Source organism: Rhinoderma darwinii, chromosome 7, assembly GCF_050947455.1.
Source record: "Rhinoderma darwinii isolate aRhiDar2 chromosome 7, aRhiDar2.hap1, whole genome shotgun sequence".
Classification (NCBI taxonomy): Eukaryota; Metazoa; Chordata; class Amphibia; order Anura; family Rhinodermatidae; genus Rhinoderma; species Rhinoderma darwinii.
The window spans coordinates 45,607,556-45,620,080 of record NC_134693.1 but is presented as its reverse complement, the minus strand read 5'-3'; the positions used below and the strand labels follow the sequence as shown (position 1 = coordinate 45,620,080).

At 45.7% G+C, this 12,525-nt stretch overlaps 1 protein-coding gene across 6 annotated transcripts in view; it reads left to right on the top strand.

Moving 5' to 3' along the window:
- The window catches only part of PRRC2C (proline rich coiled-coil 2C), an 88,263-nt gene that overhangs the window by 14,611 nt on the left and 61,127 nt on the right, over positions 1-12,525 (top strand). For 5 of the 6 annotated variants that reach the window (XM_075833304.1, XM_075833305.1, XM_075833301.1 and 2 more), the window contains exons 2-5: positions 6,644-6,816; positions 9,865-10,042; positions 10,164-10,273; positions 11,214-11,339. In XM_075833304.1, coding sequence (XP_075689419.1) covers positions 6,705-6,816; positions 9,865-10,042; positions 10,164-10,273; positions 11,214-11,339 — 526 coding nt within the window. In that variant the 5' untranslated portion in view covers positions 6,644-6,704. The remainder of the gene's footprint in view (positions 1-6,643; positions 6,817-9,864; positions 10,043-10,163; positions 10,274-11,213; positions 11,340-12,525) is intronic. The other variant, XM_075833306.1, reaches the window with a different exon arrangement.

Genomic DNA, 12,525 nt, shown 5'->3' with positions numbered 1-12,525 from the left:
GGGGGGGATTATAAAAAAAAAATGAAATTCCGCCATTGTTCTATGCGTTTTTAAATTGACGCCGTGCGACGTAATTAACATGTGACCTTTATTCTATGGGTCGGTACGATTACGGCGATACCACATATGTGGAGGTTTTTTTATGTTTTACGACTTTTGTCCAATAAAAACACTTTTGAACTAAAATTATTAGTTTTTGCATCATCGCTTTGCAAGAGCCGTAATTTTTTTATTTTTCCATCAATGTAGTGATTTTTTGGGCTTGTTTTCTGCGGGACAAGACGTAGTTTTGAATGGTACTGTTTTGGGGTGCATGAGACTTATTGATTCATTTTTATTATGACTTTTTTGGGGGGCAATGGAAAAAAATTGCAATTTCGCCATAGTTGTTTGCGTTTTTTTTTTACGGTGTTCACTCTGCGGTTTAAATTACATATTAACTTTATTAATGGAGTCATTACGGTTGCGGCGATACCACATATGTGTACTTTTTTTTTTTTTTTTACACTTTTACTAAATAAAACCACTTTTTATGGAAAAAAATGGTTTTATTTATTTTTTTACTGTACTTTTTATTAATAATCTTTATTTCACTTTGATGACTGATTTTATTAGTCCCACTAGGGGACTTTACTGTGCGATGTTCCGATCGCTGCTATAATGCTCTGGTATACTTCGTATACCAGAGCATTATTGCCTGTCAGTGTAAATCTGACAGGCAATCTGTTAGGACGTGCCTCCGGCGCGTCCTTAGGCCTCATTTACACGAGCGTGTGCGTTTTGCGCGCGCAAAAAACGCTGCGTTTTGCGCGCGCAAAAGGCACTTGGCAGCTCCGTGTGTCATCCGTGTATGATGCGCGGCTGCGTGATTTTCGCGCAGCCGCCATCATAGAGATGAGGCTAGTCGACGCCCGTCACTGTCCAAGGTGCTGAAAGAGTTAACTGATCGGCAGTAACTCTTTCAGCACCCTCGACAGTGAATGCCGAACACAATATACACCAACCTGTGAATACAAAAAGACTTTCATACTTACCAAGAACTTCCTGCTTCCCCCAGTCCGGGCTCCCGGCCGTTGCCTTGGTGACGCGTCCCTCTCTTGTCATCCGGCCCCACCTCCCAGGATGACGCCGCAGTCCATGAGACCGCTGCAGCCTGTGATTGGCTGCAGCCTGTGCTTGGCCTGTGATTGGCTGCAGCTGTCACTTGGACTGAACTGTCATCCCGGGAGGTCGGACCGGAGTTATCGGTAAGTCAGAACGTCTTTTTTTTTTTTTACAGGTTCATGGATTTTCGGAGCGGAAGTCACTGTCCATGGTGCTGAACCAGTTTAACGCTTTCAGCACCGTGGACAGTGACTGTCTCCTGACGTCGCGTACCCGAACATTTTTTACCGGTTTCGGTCAAAACGATTTTGGCCGAACCCGGTGAAGTTCGGTGCGCTCATCTCGAATTTGACACTCCGTTTGGATGTTTGTAAACAGAAAAGCACGTGGTGCTTTTCTGTTTACATTCAGGAGTTTGACAGCTCTTGCGCGAATCACGCAGTTCGCACGGAAGTGCTTCCGTGCGGCATGCGTGGTTTTCACGCACCCATTGACTTCAATGGGTGCGTGAGTGCGCGAAAAACGCACGATTATAGAACATGTCGTGAGTTTTTTTCTGCGCACACGCGCTGAGCGCAATTCACGCATCGTCTAAACTGCCCCATTGACTAATATAGGTGCGTACGACATGCGTGCAAAGCACGCGCGTCGCACGCGCGTATATTACGTTCGTGTAAATGAGGCCTCACAGGCATATGTCCAGGGCAGACCTGGGGGCTTTTATCAGTCCCCCGGCTGCCATGACACCCCATCGGAGACCCGCGATTGCATTCGCGGGCCGCCGATGGGTGACAGAGGGAGCGCACTCCCTCTGTAAACAAAGTTAAATGCCGCGTTCGCTATTGACGGCGGCATTTAACGGGTTAAACGGCCGCGATCGAAGTAAACTTCGATCGCGGGCGTTGGAGCAGGAGCTCAGCTGTCATCAGACAGCAGAGCCCCGGCTCCTGCCTGCACGGGAGACCCGTGCAGGACTTAGACTAGGCTGACGTGAAAAGGCGTCAGCCTAGCCTAAAGCCCATTAGTGAATCACGTAAAAAGGCGTATTAGTGGTCACTAAGGGGTTAAAGGCTTAGACAAATCATTTTCTAACACACTATAAAGGAATTCTGAGTTTAAGGAATGGTCTGTTGTTTAGGGGCCCCGTCAATTAGCCAGAGCAGAGAGTGCCCGTTCCTTCTTACCTGGAGGAAAGTTGACAACATGTGCAGTCACTCTCTATCGATCATGCATTATAATGAACAGCCGAGCTAGTTTACATGGCTGTATCTATATCGCCCATTCTCTAAATCAGAGATTGAGCACAGGTCTGGCAATTCTACAGTGGAAAAATTACTTTAGAGGCTACCTCTAAAGTGTGTTTTTGCTTTTTCTTTTTTTTTTTTTGTATATAATGCATGTGTTTTGTCATTTTTACATATTTTTTTTTCTAATTAACACTTATTCAAAATTTTATTTAGTTTTAGCGCTGCAGCTTCTATGTAATCCCTATACACAAAAGCTTCATAATGCCGCTGTAAGCTTAATCAGTCAGTGTGCTGGACTCGGCTTACGGCAGCGTTATGCAGCTACTATCTAGTTGTGTGTGTGTGTGTGTGTGTGTGTGTGTGTGTGTGTGTATACACACATAGAAGTTCCAAATTGTGAAGGCATAAAATTGTGAAGCTGTGGCTTCTCTAGGATCATTTGACACTGAGTTTTTGGACGCTGAAAAAACGCGCCAAAAAACTGCTGAAAATGCCTCTCTGCATTTTTTTTTTCCCCCCCGTGAGCGGGAAAAACGGCTCGCGGGAAAAAGGGACATGCCCTATCTTCAGGCATTTACGTGTCTGACCTCTGATTGACCTCAATGGGAGGCAGAGAAAGCGCACTTTGCAGTGTTTTTTTTTGCGCCCAGTGACTGCATGCGAAAAAAGCGGGGAAAATCTGCCTCAAAATTCCAAACTGAATTTTGAGGCAGATTTTCTGCCTGCAATAAACGCTGTGTAAGGCTATGTTCACACGGGGTATTTTGCCAAGTTTTTTGACGCGGAAACCGCGTCGCAAAACTCGGCAGAAACGGCCCGAGAACGCCTCCCATTGATTTCAATGGGAGGCGTCGGCGTCTTTTTCCCGCGAGCAGTAAAACTGCCTCGCGGGAAAAAGCGACATGCCCTATCTTCGGGCGCTTCCGCCTCGGACCTCCCATTGACTTCAATGGGAGGCAGGAGAAAGCGTATATCTCGCTGTTTTATGCCCGCGGCGCTCAATGGCCGCGGGCGAAAAACGGCGCGATAATTGCCGCGAAAATCGGCGTGCAGGGAGAGGAATATCTGCCTCAAAGTTCCAAACGGAATTTTGAGGCAGATATTCCTCCCCCAAAATACTCCGTGTGAACATAGCCTAAATCCAGCCTGAGACTTTTTCTGTACCTTGACTTGTTAGGCAGTACGACATAGATTGATCTGTCAGACTTTCGTCATGAACTCAAGCTGGTTGATATTTCATTTTTTAAAACCTCAACAGAGAAGAGTTTGCTGCTAGTGTGGCATAAGATTATATAAAGTTACACACCAAATGCCAATCCTATTTATTCTGCTTCCTAAGGCGGGATTCACACGACCGGGTCGTTCCCGAACCCGAGTGCCGGCCGGTAAAATCGGCCATTCTGCCCGGCCGGTTTGCATAAAGTTATGCATCCGTGCCGGGCCGGGCAGATCCGGACAGTGACATCAGCGGCAGCTCCTGAAGGGGAATCCCCATGTGTTCGGGGATTCCGCTTCAGGAGTTCCCCCTGATGTCACTGCCCAGATATGGACAGAGACATCAAGCGCTCTGTCCAGGAGCGGAATCCCCGAAAACACGGGGATTCCGCTCCTTTAAGGAGCTAAAGTGCGGCTAGCACATAGCAGAGCGGGGAGATACCTCCCTGCTCTGCTATAGTGGCGTCGCTGCAGTAGTAGCAGCCGCAGCAGCAGCAGCTGCTGCTACTAGCGGCGCCATCGAAGGTGTCGCCGAGCCAGGGTGCTTTTAACAAGCAGGGGAAGGGAGCCAGCGCAGCGCTCCCTCCACCTGCTGTACACCCCGGCCCTGCAACACAGTGTACAGCGATGCCATTCGTCAGAATGGCATCAACTCCTCCTCCTCACATGCACTCTGCGCTGTGAGGAGGAGGAGATAGAGCGCAAGCTCCGGAAAACCCGGCCATCACTCGGAACACATTCCGGTGATGGCCGTGTAATACCCGGCCCCATAGACTTCTATGGGAGCCGGGCGGCCGGGTGCCCGGGCAAAGATAGAGCATGTCCTATTTTTTGACGGCCGGATTTCCCGGCCGTCAAAAAATCGGTCGTGTGAATAGCCCCATTAGGGGTCTATCATTCCTAATGCAGCCGGGTGCCGGCCAATTTATGAACGGCCGGCACCCGGCCGGGAAACCCTGCCGTGTGAATGAGGCCTTAGTGTACAGGATTTTCCATGTGAGTTTTTTTATATTTGATATTAAAGGTTTTTTTTTCACAATTATCACCTTTCCACAGGATAGGTGATAAATTTATGATCGCTGGGGGCCGCACAACTGGACTTTCGCCAATCTCTAATACAGGGAGCCGACACCCCTTCCTTATGTACACGACCGTAGCCAAGTGCACGGCTGTGATTTTCGGGTCGGCCGGCCACGGAGTGTCAGCCGCGAGCCGCCCGCAAATCGTGGGCTTTGCACATGGCCGCAGCCATTATTTTCAATGATCCCGGATCGCAGACCACGGGCGTAATAAGTCATGCCCGTTCTTTCTGCGGTCCGGGCTCCTGGGCTGTGCACGGACCGTGGAAACCACGGTCGTGTGCATGGCCCCATAGGAATGAATGGGGTCGCAATTCTCCCGTGGAGAATTGCGGCCGCAAAAGCACGTTCTTGTGCATGGGGCCTTACACTGCAGGATTGTAGGGGATACGACTTTGAATGGAGCGGAGATTGCACATGTGCACCGCCACTCCATTCAATGTCTATAGGACAGACTGAGACAGCCAAGTGTAGCACACAGCTGTTTCCGTCGGTCCCGTAGATATTGAATGGAGCAGCAGGGCACATGCGGAACCGCTGCTCCATTCAGTCGTTTTCTCTGCGATCGTGCAGTGAGAAGGAACAGGCGTCGGGACACCCATCTAAAGATCGGTGGGGCCTCCAGTGATTCACTTATCGCCTATCCTGTGGATAGGAAATAAATGTTAAGGCTACATTCACAGGACTGTAAAAAAAAAGGCCATTAAAAACTGATCAACTGTCAGTTTTTCATGGCCGGTTTGCATCAGTGTTTGTCCAAATTTTCATCAATTTCCAGTTCGTCTGTCCGTTTTTAATGGCTTTTTGCCATCCATTTTTTAGATATTGCCAGTGCCCACATATAGTGCCACAGTGCCCACTATAGATAGTTCGAGTGCCCACATTGTGCCACAGCACCCATGAAGATAGAACCACAGTGTGCCCTCTATATAGCGCCGCCAACCCCTTGCCATGTAGATAGCGCCACTGCAGCTCACTGTAGGAGCAGAATCCCTCTGACCAGGGATTCCGCTCATAGATGGAGTCCTTGACGTCTCTGTCCATATATGAACAGTGACTACAGGAGAGCATAATCCCCTGCCATAGTTTCGGCAGTGTTCTGGCTGGGTATTCCACTTCAGGAGTAGCCCCAGACGTCCCTGTCTGTATGTGGATAGTGATGCCAAGGGCTTCTCCAGGAGCGGAAGCCCCGGCCAGAAGCTGGCGCCAGGGATTCCGCTCTTACTGGGAGCTACAATGGCGCGGTTTACGTGGGATGCGGGTTGCTATCTATATGATGGGGCGTCCTAACTACAAGACAGGACTCCCCAGCTAGAGATCTTGCGATGCTCTGGCCGGGGACTCCACTGTTGAAAGCCCTGACTTCACTGTCCCTATATGGACAGTAATGTCAAGGGCTTCCCTTGGCTCAGTGCCCAAAGTAGCTGTGTGCGGAGAGTCCTCGGTCAGTATCCGTTTTTACCAGCAGTTACAAGGATTGATTCCTGAAAACGACCGGTAAAAACTGATCCATTGAGTTCTATTAGAGCCGTCTGGCCTTAAAAACAGACAAACGTAGGACACTTCCTATCTTTTGGCGGCCAGTATTCACGGGCCGTAAAAAAAAAACGGCCATGTAAATACACCTATAGAACTTCATTGTTCTGAAAACAGCCGTTTGACGGTCGTTAAAAAGACTGTTGTCTCGCAGCCGTTTTTCACTGTCGTGTGGATGTAGCCTAATTGTGTGAAAACCCCTTTAATGCCTGTTGCACACGACAGAGTGCCACTTGGGCTGTTTTTCATGGCATCCGAGTGGCACCCGAAAGTTTTCTCAGACCCCCTCACTTTAGCGGGTGAATCGGGTTTGTGAAAACCGATCCGACTTTTCGTTCCGTGGAAAGATACGACATGTCCTGTCTCTGCACAGATAACTGATGGGACCCGGCCGCCACATGCGGTCGTGCATGAGGCATAAGGATGTTATGACTATCAATAACCATATTTTCATGTGTGCAGGTGAGAACTGGGCATAAAAGTGAGGCAGAGGCTGTATCAGACTCGATGAGTTTCTTTCGTCATGTCGGAGAAGTCAGGCCAGAGCACAAAAGCAAAGGATGGGAAGAAGTATTCTACACTCAGCCTATTTAACACGTACAAGGGAAAGTCACTAGAAACTCAGAAAACTACAGGTAAGTCTTGGCATCATCATGTAGTATGAAATTACATTTAAAAGCTCCAAATCCACCTAATCAATTTACTATATTTGTAGCTTATATGTACTTATTTTGCATAAACAGTAGGTTGAAGGGGTTGTCTGAGAGTTCAAGTTATTCAACTAGCTGATGGAAATTGTAAAAATAAATAATAATAATTACTTGCCTATTTAATCCCCTGCCGCTCCAGCGCTGATGCTCCAATAGTCCCCGCTGGTCTGTTTGTTTTCCTGGCCCAATGATAAGGCTTCAGTGGTCATGTGATCGAGACCAATAACGTTCCATACCGGTCATCGTGCCAGAAGAATAAACACAGATCACCGGGTGCCATAGGAGCATCGGCACTGGAGTGGCAGGGGATTTAACAGGTGAGTAATTGTTTTTTTACTTTATAAAATGTGCTTCAGCTACTTTTAATTTCTTGAACTCTCAACCCCTTAAAATTGAAAGAATTTAGGCTACCCTTCATCATAAGGGGGTCCTCCATTGAATGGGGATCTTATTCTGGTTGGTGCATGTAATGTAACTTCCCTGTAGTGGATTTCAATATCTTTTAAGTTGCTTCTCTGTAAATAAGGTGCATTATGTAAGAAATAATCAGAGGATAAACAGTGAAAGCGTTAATGGAGAATTAGTATTTGTTACATTTCCAATCATTTCTACACTACTTGACCTGTAATTCTTTGTGTTATCACACATTACCTCATATAGCATAAACAGTATTTTTGACTGTTTGCAGCATTATAGGACTCTAAACTGCAGTCACTGGTGATTTTGATCCTAGGGGTGAGGCACTAAATTGCATTTGACATACCGTCCAGACCAGACGATAAACAGTAATATAGTGCAGAAACCGTACCTGTACAGGATGACACGCTACTGATAACACGTTTGCTCCCCATGTTTTTGCTTCTATATTGTTTAGTAGTATTGCACCATTTACCATACTTTATATATTTACAACTTAAATCTATCAGCTGGGCAGCCGTTATGACTGTCTATGATTAACCGACAGGAGGGATATAAGTAGCCACTGCCACCATAGCAATTTATTAAAGGAGTCTTCCTTACTTAGTCATTTATGGCATATCCACAGGAAATGCCATAAATGTGTGATAGATGTGGGTCCCAGCTCTGAGACTTGCACCTATATCAAGAACGGAAATCACCCAAACCTCGTTTCGCACGTTGTGACGGATGCTGGCTACAGATTCTAGTCGGGGACTAGTGGAATGAGGGGCCGCGTATGTTTGCGATTTTCTCCGTTCTGTTTAGCGGGAGTTACGTAAACAGCTGAACAGCTATCCCCTCTCTTCTAGTCCCCATCTGGAACAGCCAGCTGCCGGCGACCGCACCAGGTGAAACTGGGTCGATATTTGTGCAGGTTTCTGAGCTGGCACCCGCGTTGATAAGACATTTATGGCATATCCCGTGACTATGCCCTAAATGTCTATGTTGGGAATACCCCTTTAAGTATTTAGAAGCAGTGGGCAGCCCCCATAACTATGGTTGGGGGCAATAATGGGTGTACTCTATGCCCATTGCCGCTCTTTAAGATTCTGCCTTTGATGGATCAGTCTCGTGACTGATCCATTTTGAATAGCAATAGATTTACATCTCTCAAAATCTACTCGGCGTTATCTGTATATAGATACCCTGTACACTAAACAGAGCGGCATATTCACTATATGCATTGTCCAGATGCTCAGCATCAATTGATTGATAGATAGATCTGTCTGTCTGTGCCTGTCTGTCTATGTGTGTCTGTCTCTCTCTGTCCATGTCTCTCTGTCCATGTCTCTCTGTCCATGTCTCTCTGTCCATGTCTCTCTGTCCATGTCTCTCTGTCCATGTCTCTCTGTCCATGTCTCTCTGTCCATGTCTCTCTGTCTATATATATATATATATATATATATATATATATTATAATTTAAGGCTTCGTTCACACACGTGGCATCCGTTTTAGTGGATCTGTTGAAATTTAAAAAAAATGGACAGACTGAATGCAACGGTAAAATGTTTTTGTTTTGGACGGGTCAGTTTACCAGATCAGTCAAAAAAAATGGACACTCTTTCAGTTTGTCATCAGCTAGCCCTTATTCACACGACAGGGTTTCCCGGCCGGGTGACGGCCGTTCATAAAACGGCCGTCACCCGGCTGCAGTAGGAACAATAGACCCCTAATAGGGCTATTCACACGACCGTTTTTTTGATGGCCCGGGAAACCTGGCCGTCAAAAAATGGGACATGTCCTATTTTCGGCCGTTTACCCGGCCGCCCTGCTCCCATAGAAGTCTATGGGGCTGGGTAATACACGGCCATCACCGGAATGTGTCCCGAGTGATGGCCATGTATTCCGTCGCTCGATCCCTCCTCACAGCGCAGAGTGTATGTGAGGAGGAGGAGTTTATGCCACTCGGACAAATGGCTGGAGGACTTCTGTAACGTTTCTGTGGTACTTACAGCAGAGCAAGCATAATCTTGCGAGATCATGCTGTAAATGACAGGTTACAGCGAGATTACGCTTTGCTCTTCTGTAAGTACCACAGAAACGTTACAGAAGTGCCGAGATTGTGAATAGACATCCCGTCCTGTCTGGAAGGAATGTCTAGTCACTGTCTAAACACTTCAGTAACGTTAATGTGTCAGTATAAGACAGCACATACTGATCTAGCAGGATCCCTATGCGCTGAGGAAATGAATGGAGAGAAGTGCATGACGCTGATTGGTCAGCGTCATACACTCCTCTGTACAACTCCCACTTGGTCAATAGTAAAACACGCCCGGTTGTCAATTATGAAACTATTTAGCATAAAGCTAAAATCGCTAATAACATGGTGAAAAAAGATAGCAGTGCTTTTTATTTAAAAAAAACTGTCACCTACATTATAGCGCCCATCTCCTTATGTAAGATATAGGGCACTTATAATGTGGTGACAGAGCCTCTTTAAAAGTAAGTTGGGTGATAAGTATTTTATATGGAGTTGCCTTTTTTATGTGGAGTATAATTATCTTTTTTTGTAGTTGCTGCACGCCATGGTCTTCAAAGCCTGGGAAAAGTTGCCGTGTCTCGGCGCATGCCACCACCTGCAAATTTGCCCAGTCTAAAGGCAGAAAATAAAGGCAATGACCCAAACGTGAATATTGTTCCCAAAGATGGCACTGGCTGGGCATCCAAACAAGAGCAGTCTGAAGAGGAAAAGTAAGTTCCACACATTGATGCTCTTCATCTCTTGTCTCTTCTTTATACTTAATTTGTTGCTGTACGATCCATTTTCATTTTTTTACATTTTTCTAAGTGTATTACCATTTATTTCTTCTAGAACACCAGAAGTGCCGCCTCCACCTCCAAAGCCAGTCGTTCCCCCTGTAATTGAGGTTCCTGTTGTTACCAAATCTTGGGCCAATACCAAGCCAGGTGGGCAAGGAGACGGTAAGATGGGGTTTGAAGCTATTACTGCTTTCAATCTTACTGTGTTATAGATGGGTTGCAACTATTGTTCCTTGCGTTCTAGAAGTCCACTGTTCTAGAATGAAGTGCAGATCGATCTTTTTCTGCATAACACTGTCAACTTGAATAAAACACTGGACACTTATACTGAGTCACGTATATCCTACAAAAATTATGAGCACTAAGTGCTACAAAATTACAACCTTATTGTATATGTAAACCACAATTTTTTTTAAATTCCTGGATTCAAAGAAAAGCCGCAATGGGCAGCAAGGATGCCAAGTCAAACCAGGCAGTATTACAGAATCCATAAAAGGGTGACCCTGTTACATTCCAATAGATAGCAAGATGTGAAAATACAAATGTAGATGTCCCCACTAACGTTTGCAGGTTTTGAGCAGGGTAAGGGCACTGCAGACATTAAGGAGTTAAATGCACAGGAATGGCAGTGAAATAAAGTACATATTTGCACCCAGCAGCTAATACTGAGCAGAGTAGGCAGGTAACAGACAATAATCACAAACTATAGCACAACGTACCCATTGAATGTACTAATGCTTAAACTGGCAGGCGTCCACCCCGATGCGCGTTTCGGCTATGGAGCCTTCATCTGGGTTAACACCCTGGAAATAACATGGAGGATTTGTAATACGACCGTGTGCATAAGGCTTATTTGCCAGATACAGTTGTCATAACCTTACAGTCCCGCTTGGCAACTATCAATTACTAGCCATGATTTAGTTAACTTTCCCCAATTATTTATTAGAAAGATATGTACCAAAATAAACCACATGTCAAAAGTACTTGTACAAATCATACTGGTTCATGAGATTTTGCAATACTTTGACTACAAGTTTACGGTATTAAGACAATTGTAGGTATTGTATCTGGTTATAAAGTGGAGATTGTGTTGTCTTTCCAGGTGTTCAGGTGAACAGTTATTTTCAGCAAGAATTCCCCAGTCTGCAGGCAGCTGGGGATCCGGAAAAAAAAGAGAAAGATGCAACTGACGACAATTATGGACCTGGACCCAGTTTGCGGCCACAAAGTAATGCATATATCCGTGTTGTGACTTAGTGTTTTACGTTATTAAATTTGCACGCAAAGATGCATCTTGCCACTAGATGCAGAACATAATAATTCTGTTTTACAGGGGCCTTAAAGAGTGACTTATGAGCTTTCTGTATCTCAGTCTTTGTGAATTGACCCTCTAATCGCTGACTTCTGAAATTATTGCATTGTAGTCTTTTTGTTTCTGACAACATATGTCAACTAGTGGAGGTCTGGGATATTCTGGGCCTTAAAGACCAAACGGTTAACCTTTTTTTAGTACATTTAGGTTAATGACTGACATTATTTATTTTATTATTATTGATATGCTTTTTAACCCCTTCCCGACATTTGTCGTAAGTATACGTCATAGAAAGCCAGTGCTTCCCGCAAAATGTTGCATACTTACGACAAATGGATGGCACCGGCTCAGAAGCTGAGTCGGTGCCATCATCCCCAGATGTCAGCTGTATCATACAGCTCACGCCCTGCTGTAATAGCAGGGACCGAAGTTAGCTTAGATCCCCTTAACCCCTTAAATGCAGCGGTCAAAAGCGATCGCTGAATTTAAGGTGTTTTTCAGCTCATCGGCACCCTAGCAATGAAATCGCCGGGGTGTCGGTTGCTGCAATCGTAACCGGAGGCCTAATAGTAGCATCCCGGTCTGCCTAGCACGGAAAACTTCTAGCCCCCGCCCGGAGACTGGGCCTAAAAGGCTTCCGTAGCCGTCTGCAAGATTGCGCCAGCTGAGCCGGCGTCATCGCTGCATCTTTGTGGTTGTCGGCAGATCGGCAGCCCTGCCATGCAATCAGGGCTGCGGACTGCTACTATGGCAACAGGAGACCTAACAATGGCCTCCTGCACTGCCATTATGGAGGCCGACTCACGGATCTAATACATTGCACTACATAGGCAGTGCAATGTATTAGAAAAAAAAAAAACTTACAGTTGGATATTCAAGTCCCCTAGTGAGACTAAAGAAAAGTGGAAAAAATAAGTTGTGAAAAATATAATACGTTTCAAGTAATATAATAAAACCCAATCGCCCTTTTTCCCTTATCAAGTCTTTTATTATTTAAAAACAAACATACATATTTGGTATAGCCGCGACCGTAACAGCCTAAACTATAAAAAATGTATTTATTCCACGTGGTGAACAGCTTAAAAAAAAATTCCAGTATTTC